The following is a 19,835-nucleotide window of genomic DNA, read 5'->3' as shown; positions in this document are numbered from 1 at the left end:
TATGGCGTATACCTTATACCTATCCAAGTCGCAATTCATGCTTATAAAACAATTATGTCATCTGAAACCATGCCTGATCTTATTGTAGTCTATTGCTGTATTTATCACTATACGATCTGCTTATCGTCCATAGTAATAATAGCATACCTGTAGTTTGCATTTTGTGTCACTTGATAGTCTTACCAGGAATGGATCAAGCAAAGAGACAGCTACTTTACTAGTTGAGTGGTAAAATAGTAATCACAGTGGTATAAATAGGGTTCATTATCCCCGTTATCTTCTTCATTGGTTTGCTTGCATCAGATGACGGACATACGAACTCCGAAAGATACATCAATTGATAGTGAAGGATCATCGCTCCGAAATAGACATCATAACAATAATAATACCAGTCACAATAATCATAATAATAATTATCATAATCATAATGGTAAAATAACACGATCCCATTCCAAATCTGGTCGTCCTCGGCTGGTGACTAACACCACAGCATTTGTTAATTTCATTACCAATGGCACTCCAATGCCCTCCACTATCCGTCCTACGCCCTCTTCCTCCTCTCCAAGGAAAAAACGGGGTATATACTCCATATTCCGACTACTAAAGGCAGAGCTCAATCTTCCCGATTCCATTGAGCAGTCTTCACCGAAGGAGGCTCCGGGAGCTTCTATAGAAAGTGCAAAGTCTTCATATGCTCACATACAAAATATGATTAAAGTACCTTTTCTCTTGGAAAGGTTTATGGCATTTGGATTAATGGTATGTTTTAATTCCTTTCTAACCTTATTCACTTTAGTACCGTTGAAAATTACTGTCTTATCTACGAAGGCATTAATCGCCTTTGTTAATGATCCAAAAGTATCAGTTGTTAGATACCATTTGAAATGGATTAAAAAGGATTTGATTACAGTAACACTGATTGGGTTATCATTATTTATAATATCTGGTCGTACGTTAGATATTTCCAAAATGTACCATGATATTAGAGGTCAGGCCCATATCAAGTTATATGTGACATTTGGTATGTTAGATGTTGCAGAAAAGCTCTTTTCAGCCATTGGTCAAGATATTCAAAATGTGATTTACTCTTTATCTATTCTGAAATCATTGGGGAGATTCACCTTCTTTTTCATTTTGGGTATTGTGTATTTCCTGCTTCATGCTTATATCATAATTTATCAAACAATTGCATTACATGTTGCTGCCAATTCTTATTCCAATGCATTATTATCATTACTTATGTCCAATCAGTTTGCAGAATTGAAATCTTCAGTGTTTAAAAGGTTTGATCGAGAGGGCTTGTTTCAACTAACATTGGCTGATCTTTCAGAAAGATTTCAATTCACATTAATGCTTTCAGTCATTACATTAAGGAATTTTCTTCAGTTAATTGATACTCAAAGTGGTTCACTCCCTAATAGTTGGAATGCTTTGAATGATTGGTTGGGTGCAGTGTTTGGACCAGCAATAGTGGTTATAGGAAGTGAAATCATTGTGGATTGGTTGAAACATTGTTATATCACCAAATTCAATAAGTTCAAACCGAGAATTTATACTAATTTCCTTAAAGTGCTATCTCTTGATTATCTACAAGTTTTCAAACCAAACCCTGAAGCAAACCATGATTCAATTGATTACATAGTGTTAACTAAACGGATTGGATTACCTTTGATTGCAACTGTTGTTAGTTTTCTTAAGATGATCTTACCTGAAATTGTTAATACTGATTTTGGTAGTGATGCTAAAGGGTCATCTTTTAGTAACATAGTTGTATTTAATTTATTCTTGATTGCAATCTTTGCAGTATTGATGTTAATTCGTTTGATTCTTGCTTTGATTATCTTGAAATCAGCTAATATCAATAAGCATCAACAAGATATTTTTATTCAACAGCCATATACAACTGCAGAACACTTGAAAGAATCAGTTCCTACACCTCGACAACCCAACAGTTCGCCAACACCTCAGTCTAAAGTGGTTGCACCTACACCACAGCATCAAGCTTCAACTCCTCCGCCTCATGAAGGAGTTCAACAACTGCCATCTTCTATCACACCTCCAACTATTTTGAGTCCTCCAATGTCTCCGGCGGAACTATCATTTATACCTGGTGTGCCGAATACAGAGTTATCTTCCATCAATCCCCAGACCAGAACGTTTCTATATGATCCTGGAGAGATTGTACCGCCTACAATGGAAGAGAAGAGGAACAAGTCTTTAATAACTGTTAGTAATGATGAAACTGAAGGTTTAGGGAATGTTACAAGATATGAAATGAAGAGCAAAAGAATATGGTAATGTGAATGTTCAATTTTCATATATACAGAGGAAATCATCGAAAAGGAATTATATTTACAAGGGATTTCTTAATATTCTTAAACAGACTTGTTTTTGAGTAGCATATTCTTCATCGATTTGTTGATGTAAGCAACGACTTCAGGTCTTGGTTTTTTCAATCTAGCACAGAATGCTAAAGCACCAGTCAATAAAGCTAAAGCACCCGCTTGATGAGCAGCAGCCAAAGGAATTGGAACCAAATAAATTAGAGTGGAAATCCCCAAAGCAACTTGTAATGAAACCAACCCCATTAAGCCATGGATTGCCTTTTTAGCAGGAGGAGGGATAATTGCCTTGTTTTTATTGACAACAATATGAGCCCAAAGAATAGCAAAGAATGTGGTTGTTGCAAATACACGATGGACTAATTGCACGGTGGTTGGGTTCTCAAAGAGGTTTCTCCACCACAAGTCAGATAAATCATCCTTTCTAGCGAACACAGGTGACATTAACTCGTTTGTTGAAGGAATATAATCATCACCCATATGAGGGAAGGTGTTATAGATCAAACCAGCATCTAAACCAGCAACCATACCACCAGACATTGCAGTGATAAAAGATAATAACAATAAACCAGCACCCATTAATCTGAATTTCTTTAAAGCAGGAGACATTAATTGGTTAACAAGTGTTTGAGCCTTTTCAGGTGTCGATTTGAGCTTTGAAAGTAATGCATTTTCATTCTTAATTTCAAAGGCTGTCCATAAGACTCCCAAATACATCAAGAAAGCAGCCCCCAAATGTGTTGTTAATCTATATTGAGAAACAGTTGGTTTCGACTTTCTTTCCTTTAATTGGTCTTCATCCAAGCCAGAATATACCATCCACCATCCAATAGCGCCTTGCAACCCCAACAATGCAGTTAAACCAATAACACTACGAGTGATATGAGGGCTGAAATAACCCTTCTTCCAAAAATATAACGCTGGAAGTATGAAAACCATACCAATGGTTCTACCAACCAACCGATGACCCCATTCCATACTGAAAATGAATTTGAATTCTTCTAATGTGATATTTGAATTCAATTGTTTGAACTCAGGTGATTCACGATACTTGGAAAACTCCAATTCCCATTCCTCTTCATTCAATGGGGGTATGGCTCCGGTGATTGGTTTCCATTCAGTAATGGATAATCCCGATTCAGTTAATCTAGTTAACCCTCCCAACACAACAATTCCAAAAACAAGTGTGGAGGTTCCCATAAGCCAATAAGCAATTCTATTTGGAGCCACTAATGGAGGCAAGTTCTTACTGCTGAGTTCAGCCAATGGAACAGTAGCATAATTTCTTATGGTGGTTGGTAATTGTAGCTTCCTTAATGGTTGGAATTGAACTGTTGACTTCAAAGTGGTGAATGACTTGGAAACTCCCCGGAAGTTGGTAGCCGCACGTGTGCAACTGTTGTTCTTAGCAAACAACTGCCACGTCCTTCCTAACATAATAATGTTTATGTTGTTAAAGTATATTATGGTAATAATAGTTAGCATGTGTGTATGTAATCATTTGTAGTTTTTCACCAATGGTTCGATTCAAAGTCGTGTATATCCCAAATCAACTTAACTTATACATACAGGAAAATTGCAACCTATAGTTAAGCACAAGCATCCTTCTTACCACTTCATTTCATAGATATCAGTGTTTGATTATAAAGTCTCTAGGTGCAAAGTGACCTTAGTGCTACTACTGCTCTTGTATAAGTATCTTTATTCTACCGACTTCGACTGAACACAAGTTGACTTATTATCTCGGGTGTAGCTACTGGCTGCGAAAGTATATATATATATACCAGCGGTTAAAGGTATCCATATAATGACGACAACTACCACTACAACAGGCATAAGCCTGATCTCGCCACAGGAAATATTACCCGAATGGATGTATCTTGAGAATAGTCTCAGCTTTGGTGGGAAGAGTGTTCCATCCCGTGTTGGTGATGGTGATAATGATGACGGTGTTCGCTCTAATGTTGCCACTCTTTCTCAAAGTGATGTACTTGCCAATATGATGTATTTTTATCTTACATTTTTATTAGCGGTAATTGCCTTGGGTGGAATTGGCTTCTGCATTAGAGAGTATACTGTTTCTGTGGCGTTGAAAACATCACCAACTAGCTTGATAATCCGAGATTCCAATTGGAGTGGTGATAGTTCCACTCCCAAAGAGAATGGAAATGAATGCAAACTTTTCCTTTCTGGCGATAGCCAACAACCAACAGCTCCTGGTTTAGTACAAGAGCCTAAAGGTAACCAAGATGATTTGTATGTTGTCTCCAACGATTATGGGGGCCACGATAAAGGTAGTATCAATGTTAAAAGATATAAGCATTTGAACAAATCTAAGTGTTCCTTGGTAGATAATTCGTTGGTGACCCCAAACTATGATGCTAAACTACAATTATCCACTGAAGATTTGATAAACAGTGGATTCTGTGATAAATCAATTGCTAAGTTCATGTATGAACAATCATCATCTACTATATGTAGCGATCAAAGGGATCTCCCGTTACCAGTACAGGAAATGGAGTCGAAGAAGAGCACTAAATTAGTGTACTCTTTGAAGAAGTGCAATAAAATTCGTGAAAAAGTCAACAAAGCCATTTTCACTGAACACAAGCAGATCTTTCAATTCTTCAATCAAACCAGGATACCAGCAACTGCTTTTGAAACTCTATGGCAAGCTGACAAGATGATTTCCGGTATTAGAAGAGTGGTGTTGGATCCAGGGAATAGCAGCAATGAAGCCACTGTGGCTAAAGGTATTGAAGTATTGAAGATGATTTCAATTGCTAGTACTACGTTTGACCGAATGGGTAATCTTAATCCGAATTTCTTTCTTCCTCAGTATAATGACTTGATTGAGGTATTGATAGATACAGGAGCGGTGTTCGATGTTGTTGACAAGGTAACAGACACTGCTAAGGTACTATTCATTGATTCTACTATCAAGCATTTATGGAGTCATTTAACTTATAGAGAAAGTGATACACTGATGATAGAAATGGCATTCTCACAATTTAAAACAGAACCATACCTCAAGCCTAGGAAAACTATTTTCAGATTATTTTGCAATCTTCGTTTGGGTATTCATCTTATCAAAGCCCCTGGAAATATCCTAAAGAGATTTGAAACTCAATTAATAATCTTTTCCAGTGAATTAGTAAAAAAAATCAGATGCAATGAACATATCTCTTTGATTCCAATGTTAGCTCAAGCCATTGATTTATCTGTGGATACTCAGATCAAATACTTTTTCTACCAAATAACCCATAAGATAATTGTCTTGCACAATGACTGTTGTATTGGAGAATCACTAGATGATGATAGTCTAGATATAAAGGCTATAATTCAGCACGGTATGTGGAAACTACAAAATCATTTGATTAGATCGATTGCTAAAGATACTTTTGAAATTCTTTGTCTTATCCGACCCGGAGTTATAATGTGGCAAAGAGAACTTCTTAAAGGACTTGTGGATCCATCTTCAGCTGTAATAGTTGAATCACATAGATCACCTACTCGAATTAATCGTACTGGAGAAACTTCAGGTGACACTTTGACTTTAAATGATCTTGAACACAGTACAAGCTCTGGATCACGATTCCGTGGGAGAACTCCAGGCTCTTGGGATATTGGTATATAAATTCAACAGTATAATCGGTAAACTGAACTTGAACCCCGAACCCCGAAACTTGCAGGGAAATGGTGGGCGGTATGCAGGAGATTAGCATACTATAAAGTATATCATTTCCTAGTTAAGAATACGTATTAATAAAGGTGCGTTCATATAATGAAGTTGTATTTACTTACTTCTCTAGGAAATGATTTCAACATAGCACATAATAAAAGCTTGGAACTACTGAATAAAAATATAACTACCTTATCAGGGAATACTGCGAGTTTGATTCTTACTGACACTTTGAAAGCTTAAGTCAAGGTGCTAGATGATCTCGTACAAGCAAAAGCAACCATCGTTGGGACGTGGCTAGAAAAAAAGGCTTATTTTATTTCCAGCGAAAGAGCTATTTATTAATGCCATACTCTGAGATCAATGTTTTAAATGAATATTGTCAATTGCAGTACATTTTCATATCCTGAATCGTTTTTGGTTACAGTAGGCGGATCATTCAAGTGTAATTGTCTTGTCTCAAATAATGATATTTATTGTAATCAGTTGGAAACTAAAACCCCAACACTGGTCAACCATTGCAACGACAAATTTTGGGTGAACATAGGACGGTTTTCTACACCAATAAAGGAATACAACGGCCCAAGTACTTTAAATTATATATCCGGGAGTGTATACAATCGCATCCTGAAGTTATCTTCGTTTTAAAAACTGAAGAGCCCAAGCCTGGAATTACACACTCTTTGTCAGATTGGATAAGAGGAAGGTATAATATAGTTTCAAGATTATTCCATATAGTTACCACCCCTCTTCCCATATACTCATTCCCGTTTAAGACGTCCCTTTCACGTGACGGCAACGTAGCTCGGTTGCAGGGTTGTTTCCTATAAAAGTAATAATGCGATTGAGTCTCACACGTGAAAAATGACGATTCTCCCTACAAACGCATCAACAAATATCCCCTTACTATGAACGTGATTCAAGGAAGACCGTGGTACGTGATCCCCACTTGTTATGACCGCGGATTATAATAGTTTTAGGCTCAGTTTTTACCTGATTTGTTGGTTATTGTAAAAGGTATTATATAAGATCGATTGGGAGAGTCTTAACAACAGAAAAGAATTCATATATATATATAATAAACCATACCCTATAGTGTTACTATTGTTATTATCATACTTTCTCACTATATTATTACCCAGCTAATATGAGTGGATTAGAATTAGCTGTGGCAGGATTGGCCGGTTCTCAACTTCTTGATGCAAAGTATCATGTCAAGGAAGATTTCTTGCTAATGCAAAAGGTTCTTAGAGATGCTATTGGATACTTCTACAATGTTGCCCGGAGTCGTGCTAGTTATTGGTATTACTTTGAAGCAGCATGTCTCAAGTATCCAGACAGAACAGCCATTGCATTCCCCAGACCTAAAAAGAATCCTCCACCAATTAGAACAGATATGGAGGGGAATAAACTTTATGATAATCAATTTGATTTAGAAACTTATACTTATAAACAATTGTATCTGATGGTTTTAAAATTGTCGTATCTTTTAAAATATCAGTATGGAGTAACAGCTGCTCATACTATTGGGGTTGATTGCATGAATAAACCATTATTTATTATATTATGGATGGCATTATGGAATATTGGTGCAACACCAGCATTTTTGAATTTCAATTCTCAAGGTACTCCATTGGTTCATTGTATCAAGATTGCCAGTATCTCTCAAGTATTTATTGATCCTGATTGTAGTGGACCAATTAAGGAGACTGAGGAGCAAATCAATAAGGAGCTTCCAGGAGTTCAGCTTCATTACTTAAATGAAGAAGAACTCTTTAGAGTTATTCAAGATAAGGCCACTCCAAAACATAGAGCTGAAGATAAAACTAGAAGACCAGAGGATTCAGATCATTCTTGTTGCTTGTTGATTTATACTTCTGGTACTACAGGGTTACCAAAATCTGCTATCATGTCTTGGAGGAAAGCTATCATGGCTTCCAAATTATTTGGTTACATTATGAAGGTTGATAAAGAGTCCAACGTATTCACAGCAATGCCCTTATACCATTCCACAGCTGCTATGTTGGGAGTCTGTCCTACATTGTTTGCTGGTGGTTGTGTCTCTGTATCTCAAAAGTTTTCTGCCAAATCCTTTTGGACTCAGGCAAGACTTGCTGGTGCAACTCACATGCAATATGTTGGAGAGGTGTGCCGTTATTTGTTGAACACTTCGCCTCATCCTGATCAATTAAACCATGGCGTTCGTATCGCCTACGGGAACGGTCTTAGAAAGGATATCTGGCAAGATTTCAAACAAAGATTCCATATCGAAGGGATTGGAGAATTCTATGCTTCAACAGAATCTCCAATTGCAACTACCAATTTACAATATGGTGAATTTGGAGTTGGTGCTTGTCGGAAATATGGTTCTATCATTAATTTTATCCTCTCCTTCTCTCAAGTTTTGGTCAAGATGGACCCTGAAGACTCTGAAGAGATTTGGAGAGATCCTAAAACTGGATTGGCTACACTTGCTGGGGAGAATGAACCAGGAGAGTTGTTAATGAAGATTTTAAACCCTGCAAATATTGAAAAAACATTCCAAGGTTATTACGGTAATAAGAAGGCTACATCTTCCAAAATTATTCAAGATGTGTTCCGTAAAGGTGATGCGTGGTTCCGATCTGGAGACTTGTTAAAAATGGATCAGGATGGGTTGTATTATTTCGTTGACCGTTTAGGTGATACTTTTAGATGGAAATCTGAAAATGTATCAGCCACTGAAGTTGAAAATGAATTAATGGGTTCAAAAACTATGAATCAAACGGTGGTTGTTGGTGTCCGGGTGCCCAAGTATGAAGGTAGAGCAGGCTTCGCAGTTATTGATTTAACTGATGAATATAAATCCAAACCAGAGGAAGCATTATCAATGATTTATGATCATACCATCAAATCGTTACCCAAATATGCTGTTCCTCAATTTATTAAGTTTAGTGATTCAATTGAAGCCCAACATAACCATAAGGTTCCAAAGAATCAATTTAAAAATCAAATCTTACCTCTGGGAGAAGATGGTACTGATGTCATATATTGGTTGAATGGTAATCGTTATGAAAAGTTGACAGATGAATCATGGGCTCAAATTAATAGTGGAACTTATAAATTATAATAGAGTTGTTGATCAACACTTTACATAAATTCTTACGTTATAAATAAAAGATATCAATACATTAAAACCGTACCTTTATTATTACTATAAGATTATACTTGATTATTTCTTGTCGGAGATGGCAACTACACCTGGCAATTCTTTACCTTCCAACAATTCTAAAGAAGCACCACCACCAGTAGAAACATGAGACAACTTTTCAACTGCACCAAACTTCTTAGCAACAGTAGCAGTGTCACCACCACCAATGATAACAGTGTTACCAGCTTCAGCAGACTTGACAACATCGTCCAACAATGACTTGGTACCAGCAGCAAACTTATCAAATTCGAAAACACCTGGTGGACCGTTCCAGACAATGGTCTTGGCTTCTGCAACAGCTTCAGAGAACAACTTTCTGGATTCTGGACCAGCATCCAAACCCATCCAGTGGTCTGGAATACCTTCCTTATCAGTAGCAACGCCAGTTTGAGCATCCTTGTCAAACTTATCAGCAGTGACGAAATCAACTGGGAGAACCAACTTAACACCGTTCTTCTTGGCCTTTTCAACCAAGTTATGAACATTTTTAGCACCAGCTTCATCGAAAAGAGAGTCACCAATTGGAACATTGTCAAGAACCTTCTTGAAGGTAAAGGCCATACCACCACCAACAATCAAGATATCAACCTTATCCAAAAGGTTGTCAATCAATTGAATCTTGTCAGAAACCTTAGCACCACCAAGAATAGCCAAGAATGGTCTAACGGGGTTTTCCAAAGCCTTAGCAAAGTATTCCAATTCCTTAGCCATAAGGAAACCAGCTGCTTTTTGTGGAAGTTCGAAACCAACCATTGAGGAATGAGCTCTGTGGGCAGTACCAAAGGCATCGTTAACGTAAACATCAGCAAGAGAAGTCAATTGCTTTCTGAATTTAGCAACATCTTCCTTTGAAGCCTTAATCTTTTCACCATCCTTCTTTTGAGAACCCTCTTCTTCAATGTGGAATCTCAAGTTTTCTAAAAGAATAACAGAGCCTGGAGCAGCAGAGTTAACGGCTTCTTCAACTTCAGGACCAACACAATCCTTAAGGAAAGTAACCTTTTGTTTCAACAACTTTTCCAATTCAGTAGCAACTGGAGCCAAAGAGTATTTGGAAACAGCCTCACCGTTTGGTCTACCCAAATGAGAGGCCAAAATCACGGCCTTTGGACTCTTGGATAAAACATATTCAATGGTTGGTAAAGCAGCCACAATACGTTGGTTGTTGGTGATGGTGGTACCATCCAATGGGACATTAAAATCAACTCTGATGAAGACACGCTTGCCAGCGACATCCAAATCCTTAACGGACAACTTATTAGACAATGACATTATGAAACGAAATAGAGATCTTCGGAACTTGAAAATAACTAATAACAGTTTCCAGATTTCTCACTCTTTCAACCCCGGGGGGATTCCACCGTATTTATAGTCCGTCCACACACAGCGTAAGGTGCGGTACTGGTACCTTCATCCATTGTGCAGGAAACTCACCCCACGGGTGATTTGGATCAGGAGAGCAGCAAGAGGGAACAACCGAATACAGTGTGTGGTTAACGAGAGTAACCACCAGATGTTGACCGTAGTGGATATACGGCATACGATTAGCTCAGTGGTGGAGGATAAGATCTTTTGGGGGATTAAATGTAATGCCTGATTTCACCGTTCTATGCATGGGCAGATGTCGAATTTTTCACTCCATAGTGTACCATGCTTTTGAATGTAAGTTGCAACCTCTGATCTTTCAGAGTAAATCAGCAACATATCACTTCATGTCTATTGCTGGGGACTACATTACAATCAATTTACTTGAGACGGTTACTTCATTCTAATTCACTTCCTTTGAATAACCACTAGTATGTAAACTGCGCGCTACCGTTTAAATATGCTCTTAAATGGGTCTCTACCCCAACTGTATCACCACTACTATTACGCTTCCTCATGCTACGTGGTCGTTTGTGATTAAAAATATAGATCAACTGTCGATAGTAATCATAAAGCTTGTTCCTCCTATTACTATACGTTTATGGATCTCTCTTTATTGGCCGGGACTCGTTTGTCCGCATAAATCCTTCATATGCGTTTACAAAGCCAAAATGGACCAAGGGGACCCGTGATCAATATCTCACACGAAATATGCGCTTCCCGGGTCAATGCATTTATAAAGTTCCCCCAATGTTGTTTGAATTACAAGACACAAAAATTAAAATGTCGCAAACAAAATGTCGTGCTTGTCAGGTATGACTCGATGTCGTAGAAGCTTCTTGTGACTTCCAGTTCCTTCTATTTTGTGTCATCTTTTGCTATTCTATGTTTTCTGTCTTGAACTATACTACTGATTATTAGACTTATTTATAGCGATTGCTTGTATTGGATTTCCTTAATCCGATAGCTTAATTACATCAACAGATAGCTATAATAATCAGAACAGTCCTTTGACTTTTGTTGTGCTTAAGCATCTTTTTAAGTCAATTCATCTCATCTCATCTCATCGCACTCGATTTAATATGGAGAAGCTCTTACAATGGTCAATTGCCCAACAATCTGGGGACGCAGAAGCTATTAAGAAAATCGGGAAACCAGATGAACAAACCCTTGGTCAATTGTTTGGTGCTCCTGATGAAGCTGCTCTTATGAAGGAAGCTGTGACTGTGGCAGTACTGAAAGAGTCCACTGTTGAAGCCAAAGAAATTGCTTTAGATAATTTTGAAATGATGATTGAGAACTTGGATAATGCCAACAATATTGAAAACTTGAAGTTGTGGACTCCTTTACTTACTTTATTAAAGTCAGGAGTTGATGATCTGTTGAGACTACTTGTTTGTGGAATAATTGGTATCGCAGTTCAGAATAACCCCAAGACTCAGCAAGACTTTCATCTCCATCCAGAAGGAATAGCGGAGTTGATCTCAATTGCCCAAACTTCAGAAAATAAAACACTTGTAGTGAAATCGCTATTTGCTATCTCCAATTATATCCGTAACTTCAAGCCTGGATATGAGGAATTCGACAAATTGAACGGATGGTCTGCTTTGAAATTATGTCAAGGCCAAGATAAAGCAAACCTTAGAGTTCTTGCCACCATTTCTGCTATTCTTTCCATAGATAGAGATGCTAGCGGGAAGGATTTGAAAATAATTGATCACATCAAGGAACACCACTTGGTGAATGAAATGATAGCTTTACTCACACCTAATGGGAATGTCAATACAGTTGATATGGCATTAAACATAATTGCTCAATTGGCTGCAATTAAGGATTTCTCCTTTTCAAAGGAAGAGTTGTCTAGTATCTCCAATGGTTTAAAAAGCATCGAACCCATCAAAGAAAGATTGAACAATGATGACTTTAATTCTGTTGAACAGGTGAAATAGTAAGCAGGTCTGTATAGTATATCTTTGTTAACGGTTTAATCAATACTTATGTTCTCATCTGGATCATCACTGGTAAAGAATCGTCTCATGGAGGCATCAACTGTAGTGGGTAAAGGTGAGCCCACCAATTTCCCACTTTCATAAATTTTATACAACTGCTTCATAGAGCCAGCTTTGGGATAAAGTGATGTTGCCTTTTCCTGTGTCATTCTCTTAAATAATGCAAGAGAACGAATAAATGTCAGTTTGGCATCAACCCCAGATCCAACTGTGTTCAAGTGAGCAAAGTCTTTGTTACGGCTTAAACGATCATAAAGTGATTTGGATATGGTATAAGTAAACAGATACAACCATTCAATGGCTTCTTGGTTTCCTCTAACAAGAAAAACTGGTATCCCAGTTTCAAATTGAATATATTTAAGTAACTTTTCCACTTCTTTTGATGGGAGAGAATATAATAATTTCTCTTGAGCCTTTTTGGATCGTTTTTGGCTTGCCTCTTGTGAACTTGGAAGGTCTGAAACTCCGGTTACAAGATCTCTAAACTTTTTGTTCTCTCTTGATCTTAACTTTGTCATTAATTTCTCAAACCCTTCAATTATAAACACAACATGTGGGGATTTGTTAAAGGATAGCTTCATTCTAAAATTTTCTATTATTGAATTGATTCTGCGGTATAAGTTTCTTAATTCATAGGCTTTCGTATTAGATTCAAATTGGTTAATGAATTCCTCATCAACAATACCATCGAAGAATTCTTCTGCGTTTAAATACACCATTAAATTGGTTTCCATGATGGTTTTGGGTTCACAAGGTAAAAATAGCGCCTTCTCTGTATCATATGTTGCTTTCACATTTCTTGTCCAATATATTATTGGCTCGTTTATGGACTCTTGTTTAATCTCAGTATTGATAAATTTGGCCATCATATAATCCTGTTTAAACTTGTTAAGGTAAAGATGTTCTGAAATGTGAATTACCATCTCTGCCATTAGATCTTCCTTTCTTCGAACTATCTTATTGACAGCATTTAGTTCTTTTAAGGTGTAATCATTTTTTGACTTATTTAAACTCTTCTTAGAAGGTTTACTTTTTGTTAAAGGAGCAACAGGCTCGATTGTGTCTTCAATGGGATCGCTTGAAAGGTTCTCAATCACAATGGGTATGTTGTTATTCTTAGGTCGAGGTACGTCAACTGTGATCTTTTTACTTGGTGAATCGTGAACCCTTGTTGAAACCGGTGAGCTTGAAAGGACCCTCGCTGGTGAAGACAATGTATTGATTAAATAGAAAGTATTAGAAGGCTTTTTTGTAGTCGGACTTGCATAACTTCTATGCTGAGCTGCTGCATGAACTGGTACAGGGGACGATGAGAAGAAGTTGGCCATTGTGGATTTTGTTGGACCTCGATTTGACTCTCGAGAACGGGCTGGTGTGATTGCGAGAGAAGTCAGGCCAGCCATTTGTATTGGAGACTGTGGCTTTATGGGAGTTAACACAGCGCTCTGTGATCGAGGTACTTCCATGTGTAATTTCTTTCTAGTGGGCTGCTCTTTCAATATGGACTCTTCACCTTCTGATTCTGTCATTTGGAGAATGTCAGAGGCAGTGAATTTCCGTTTATAGGACTCTTCTTGAGAGTTCTGTGAACTGCTACCAACAAATAGTCTTGAACATTGAACTCCGTTAACTGCCGCAATTGGACTAGATGCATCAATTTGTTGTCTTATCGGGCTTGTAGACTGATCTAAAATAGGTGGTAACTCTGGTTTGTCCAATTGTGGGGTCTCTTTCATGATAATATCCATTATCTGTAAGCTATCATCAGCATTGGCATTTGAAAGACCTTGAATTGAGGTATTGCTTTTGGAGATATCATCACTGAGAACTACTACTTCAATGTTATCGTCACCTTCATTTGCATTTGCATTTGCAGACACGGTTAAAAGAGGGGAAGATTTAAGAAATGTTTGATTCTGGTCAAACTTCTCCTCCTTCCTTGTGGTTACAAACCTTGATATGAGTTAGTATGCTTGGACTTCTATCAAAACAACGCGTATGGTAATGTGATTGATCTGATTCACGCGGGTACAACAAAAAAGTTAACATACTTGTCGAAGGTCTCGGACCCGTCTTCTGATATTTCTATTATGTCTATATCCGTCATATCATGATTTGGTTAGATACATGTAAAAGTATTTTGTAGAGAGGAATGCAATGAGATCAATGATCTACATGTATAAGCAAAGGACACGAAAAGGGGAAATTTCTGTTTACTACTATATTGGGAAGTCGACATTTTTGTGTTGTGTATTTCCTAAATAGGTAATTTGTGTCGTCGTTCAGGCGGTTTGTATAAAGTGTCAATAACTGCCCAGTAGTGAACTGTCTCCAACGATATGCAACGAAACTCATCCTTCCAATTGGATGAAGTAGGTGTCTCCTTTATGTAGAAGCAGTCTTCACGATTAATATGGTTTGTCAAGCACTTCTGTAAAGGAACTATTCAATAATGAAATGCTGCATAGTGAGATACTACCCCGCTGTCTATGCCACCCCATCTGTTACTACTACAACACTTCAAGCCAATAAGCACATATCAATACAATTTTAGCCCTTACCACCGTAGAGCAATTCAGTGTAGTTTAGCATACTCTTGACCTTGACGTTTCTGGTGATATTGATTTGTGCGCACGGTCTTAGCTGTAGTGGAAAAAAACACCACCTAGTGTTTGGTAGAAACTTGGTACTCTTTTCTTCCATACCAAGAAGGGAATCTACGCCTCCGGAAGGCACACATTGAACCTAGCAGGTCATATTTAGTTGAATTGAATTGAAACATGGGTAATCGTTCGCGTGCCTTGAGCATGGTGATCTCTAAGGATTACCGACACCACAACAATAATAGCAATAATGACATCAATAGCAGCAGCAGCACCAATAATAATGGCAGCAATAGGACTGGCTCTGTCAAGGGTCTAAACGCAAGCAATGGAATATATGGCCTTCAAAGTACCAAAAGAACCCCTGAATCAATCCATGTCATGAAAGATGTGCACAATGTATTGAAGTATGAATGGCCAAATACCATACGGGAAGATTCAAACCCCATTGAAATGGCCGTACAATTGTTAGATGATAGTTCTGTTGGTCTTGCGCATAAGATTCCCGAGTTTGATAAGGTCAAGCAAGAAACAGACACTGTGTTGCGTTTGGCTGTGAATGATCAAAATGAAGTGTTCAATAAGGCAATTGGCTCATACCATTTACTTGTTAGAAACTTGGATGAGTCTCTGAAGGAATGTGAGGATATCAAAGAGTTGTTGGAAACTGTCACCAAAGATATCCACGATAAATCAGACAAGTTGACAGAATTAAACGAACAATCTAAAAGATATGCTGATATGCTAGAAATTTTGGACGCTATAGATGAATTAAATGGAGTACCTCAAAAGGTAGAACATCTAATTCAAGAACGTCGATTGAACAACGTTTATGATGTTATTTCAAATTCATACAAAATTGCTGAACAATACAATTTATGGACAATCCCTGTTTTGGGAACAATAAAGAGTTATTTGGAAACTCAAAGTAATAACTTATTTGACATGATTATCGATGAATTACAGAATGAGTTGTTTTTAAAGAATGAAAATGACAATGATGAATTCTCACGCAAAAACTTACTTAACTCAAAGAATCCCAAGATGGCTACTTTGAAATCTTTGATATCAGATTCTCAAAACTTGGAAAGTTTTATCTATAACTCAGCCAATATAGACTATATGGAAATTGCTGATCTTTTCAATTCGGATTTTGATTATTTCTTGAATACTCAATTACCCAAGTTACATGAACGTTGTTTAGTTTTGGAGAAAATTGGCGGGAGCTCAGGTACAGCTGAAGATTTTACGTTACTTTTTGATGCTACTAAAAATGATGATTTTAGATCTTATCATTATATGTACCACCTTTTACAAACTGCATCGAAATTAAGTCGGTTGCCACAAATTGTGGAAATTCTTGTGGGTAACATTCAACTGGAAATGCATTCTGTTATAAGAAATTTAACAGCAGAAGTTAAAGGCTACAACTTGGTTAATATCACTAAGATGAATAAGTTTAACCTGCTAGACAGAACTCCTAAAGTAAATGATCCATTTGGAATGAATTCATTTCATGACTTTGCAGTGATTATCTTAGAGGACTTGTTTTCTTCCTTGTTTCTTAAATTAGGAAGAGTATTACAAAGGCATAAAATACTTTCAAAAATTCTTGAATTATTGGATTTTAATCCAATAAATTCTGAATTTGCAAGAAATGTCCGTCCCATGACTTCAAGTGAAGGCGATATTCCTTCAATAAACTCCGCTGGATATGTTTTTAGCCTTGCATGGAGTATCATACGAAAAGAAATACAATCACTCCTCAACAATTACATTTATGATCTTAACTACGTTCAACCAGGAATGAATGAAGCACTTCCTAATTTGAAGTCAAAGGGAAGTCTTTATAAGATATTACGAACAAAGGATGTTTTCAAATTTGAATCACACAATCTCAAGAACCAAAACAAGTTACGGAGTCTAGAAGACATGTTCTCAGGTTACACGTTGTCGGATGACGTTCAAAGTGATTTTACAGCAAATAATAAATCACCATACATTATGTCAGAGACATACAATGCTCATGTTGAAATGCTTACGCCCCTGAGTGTATTCAATATGAGAATAATATTGGAATTCTTTTTGATATTTGTGGCTACATCCAAAGCGATGGTTGTTGAAAATTCACCTATTCAATTCTTTAAGGATTTTATGGAGGTTACATTTATGTCTTATTTGAATCAGAAAATTGATAATGAGTTTAATGAGCGGGTGGCTAATACAAGACTTACAGAGTTTAGTTTTAAGAACGAATTGCTTTCGTTGGACTCAGGAAGAGCTACTGTTGCAGATTATAATGCTAAAGCTTCATTAAATCCTGAAATCAGAGTCATTTACAAAAATGCAATGGACTTCAAAAATACTTTAAGTAACATATGCGCCATCTTTAACACAGCTGTCATCTACAGAAGCAGTTACAATGGGGCAGCATTGGGTACAATTCAATCGTTTGCACAAACTTATGTACGTCATTTTGAGAATTTAATTTGTGCCCTGTCACTGCCTATAAGTCAGAATAATGTTGTTTGTCTGATTGATAGTTTTGATGATGCTTCTAATGGAGTTCCTGAATTCGAGTTGAAATTATGGTTGCATATCCCAGCCTTAGTTGAAGTTTCCAACACATTATTGAAGATTGTTCATCAACAAGATACTACTCCTGATCAATACCAAGAATGGATTACAAAAGAAATTGAAATCATGACCACCGACCGTAACTTACGGTTGTTTGACATTTCTAGTGATGATTTCTTGGATGATGAGACTTTCCATCAGGTGTGCTATTTATATTTGAGTTCCACATGGGTATTGAGTTGGTTGCCAAATATTAAGCGTGAGGCATTCAAACCTTCCACAAACACCACTGAAGATTCATTATCAATATCAGAAATAGAAGACTTAAAGAATGAATGGTCATTCCTAGAAAGTGGTAGATTTGAGCATTCTGGTAGAAATCATATCAATGATTCAGCATTTACAGGAACAGACAAGGAAATATCCATAGCGAATGGGAACGGGAAAACCAGTACTACTAATACTCAAGTTGCTTCGTCGATTCTTCTTGCACTTGATCATGCACACGGTGAACGATTTGATGATTATGTTGGTACCCTAAAGAAGGTTCAAAATGAAGCATTATTGACCTTGAGATACGATATTAGATTAAGATGTGTTTATTATATTTGTCGTTCATTCAAATCAGTGGATTGGTTCCCCACTGCGGAACCTGGTGATGCTGATCAATTTATTAGTAAATTGAGCAAAGAGATTTTCCATTTGGATAACAAATTGAGTGAATTGGGGATTCTTAATAAGGAAATTGATCTTTATCTTGGATTATCGGAGATATTGGACGTTTTAATGATTAAAGGGTCTCGGTTAATTAAAAAAATCAATCTGTTTGGTATTAAGAGGGTGCTTTTGAATATTATTTCGTTACAACAATTACTTCGGAACAGTGTTTTAAACCCTGAAGCTGTTGATTTCAGTCGATCATCCAGATACTATGAAATGTTTCCTATTAATGAGCATGATCTTATGCAACAAATGAAGACCAATGAGTACGGCTACGACAAGGAAGAGTACAAGAATTTAGCACGGATGATTTACTCGAGCAAATTGGCTGATGGAGATGGGCCAGCCTTCACAAAAACAAAGTACAATGATTTGTTAAAATATATTGATGATAACGTTAGTTGATGTGGAACGCCGCTTCCATGGAATTAAATAGTATAAATATAAAAGATGCATTTCATTAGCAGTGAAGAAAGTTATTTGTAGGACGAGTTTTCAAACGTTCACCAATTCTATCGAATGTAAATCTACCAATCCCCAAGCCTAGAACCACTCCAAAGAAATATAATAAGGTATAAGACATGGAAGCCAACATTAAAGCGAAACTGAAAATTTCTGGTAAAATACAGAGAGCCAATCGCACCGAATCTCTGAATAGAACCGCGCCAAGGGTAGGACGAGATAATACCATATTTTTAACTGGTTCATCATCACCTCCTCCACAACAAGAAGATTGAACCTTCTCGTTACTACTGGATTCCAGATGAGAAGAAGCAGAATTCATCTCCACCATACAGGCGGTGTACAGTGGGTTCTTCCATACTTTTTGTTCCAAATAAACCTCTAAAAAGTTCAAGCCTCTGGTGAGAAAACCTGCCGCGAAAAGCAACACAAATATTCCAAAGGCTCCAGCACCATTCTTAGCCTTCATGTCTTTAAACAATACGGGATAGTTTTTCCATTTGGTGGTGAAAAACATGTGCATATTCATATTATCCATCATATCCATGATGGACGTCATCATGTTCATAATATCTTCATTCGACAGCATTGTGCGGCTATTGTAGTATATTTCCGGTGGGTATAATGTGATTCTCTGATCACTATATTGTACTCTGTTGTACCTTAAACTCTATGCTCAAGTAATGATAATGGCAGTCGTGTCAATTGTTTCTATAAATCGGAATGTTTAATGTCACTGGTATCCCCCCGATATTTATATACAACTGACAGTTACACCCAAGCTTTAGGATTATTTGCTCGTTTTTGGATGGAGCCTGCGTGTTAATTGCTCGTTTTGTATTTTTGTGAGATTCTTCCCCATTCATGCATGCCAACTACCGCGAA

General features: G+C 37.2%; 8 protein-coding genes across 8 annotated transcripts; 5 read left to right on the top strand and 3 right to left on the bottom strand.

Moving 5' to 3' along the window:
• Positions 1-708: 708 nt before the first annotated feature.
• On the top strand, positions 709-2,298 carry KQ657_005067 (uncharacterized protein; the record flags this gene model as incomplete). The annotated part of the gene is made up of 1 exon (XM_043195711.1): positions 709-2,298. The coding sequence occupies one exon, from the start codon at positions 709-711 to the stop codon at positions 2,296-2,298; it is 1,590 nt and encodes a 529-aa protein (XP_043049416.1).
• A 77-nt stretch (positions 2,299-2,375) lies between these two features.
• On the bottom strand, positions 2,376-3,779 carry COX15 (Cox15p; the record flags this gene model as incomplete). The annotated part of the gene is made up of 1 exon (XM_043195710.1): positions 2,376-3,779. One exon carries the CDS (start codon positions 3,777-3,779, stop codon positions 2,376-2,378), a length of 1,404 nt encoding a protein of 467 aa, XP_043049415.1.
• Positions 3,780-4,215: 436 nt separating this feature from the next.
• Positions 4,216-5,979, top strand: KQ657_005065 (uncharacterized protein; the record flags this gene model as incomplete). Its single annotated transcript, XM_043195709.1, has 1 exon — positions 4,216-5,979. The coding sequence occupies one exon, from the start codon at positions 4,216-4,218 to the stop codon at positions 5,977-5,979; it is 1,764 nt and encodes a 587-aa protein (XP_043049414.1).
• Positions 5,980-7,171: 1,192 nt separating this feature from the next.
• On the top strand, positions 7,172-9,133 carry FAT1 (long-chain fatty acid transporter; the record flags this gene model as incomplete). The annotated part of the gene is made up of 1 exon (XM_043195708.1): positions 7,172-9,133. One exon carries the CDS (start codon positions 7,172-7,174, stop codon positions 9,131-9,133), a length of 1,962 nt encoding a protein of 653 aa, XP_043049413.1.
• A 102-nt stretch (positions 9,134-9,235) lies between these two features.
• On the bottom strand, positions 9,236-10,486 carry PGK1 (phosphoglycerate kinase; the record flags this gene model as incomplete). The annotated part of the gene is made up of 1 exon (XM_043195707.1): positions 9,236-10,486. The coding sequence occupies one exon, from the start codon at positions 10,484-10,486 to the stop codon at positions 9,236-9,238; it is 1,251 nt and encodes a 416-aa protein (XP_043049412.1).
• A 1,175-nt stretch (positions 10,487-11,661) lies between these two features.
• On the top strand, positions 11,662-12,528 carry FES1_2 (uncharacterized protein; the record flags this gene model as incomplete). Its single annotated transcript, XM_043195706.1, has 1 exon — positions 11,662-12,528. The coding sequence occupies one exon, from the start codon at positions 11,662-11,664 to the stop codon at positions 12,526-12,528; it is 867 nt and encodes a 288-aa protein (XP_043049411.1).
• A 35-nt stretch (positions 12,529-12,563) lies between these two features.
• EME1 (uncharacterized protein) lies at positions 12,564-14,943 on the bottom strand (the record flags this gene model as incomplete). Its single annotated transcript, XM_043195705.1, has 3 exons — positions 12,564-14,541; positions 14,640-14,664; positions 14,940-14,943. 3 exons carry the CDS (start codon positions 14,941-14,943, stop codon positions 12,564-12,566), a joined length of 2,007 nt encoding a protein of 668 aa, XP_043049410.1.
• Positions 14,944-15,368: 425 nt separating this feature from the next.
• SEC8 (exocyst subunit) lies at positions 15,369-18,893 on the top strand (the record flags this gene model as incomplete). Its single annotated transcript, XM_043195704.1, has 2 exons — positions 15,369-15,372; positions 15,580-18,893. The coding sequence occupies 2 exons, from the start codon at positions 15,369-15,371 to the stop codon at positions 18,891-18,893; spliced, it is 3,318 nt and encodes a 1,105-aa protein (XP_043049409.1).
• Positions 18,894-19,835: the final 942 nt, after the last annotated feature.

The sequence above is a fragment of the Scheffersomyces spartinae genome (assembly GCF_019049425.1).
Source record: "Scheffersomyces spartinae strain ARV_011 chromosome Unknown scaffold_9, whole genome shotgun sequence".
Taxonomy (NCBI): Eukaryota; Fungi; Ascomycota; class Pichiomycetes; order Serinales; family Debaryomycetaceae; genus Lizanozyma; species Lizanozyma spartinae.
This window is presented reverse-complemented; position numbering and strand designations above follow the sequence as displayed.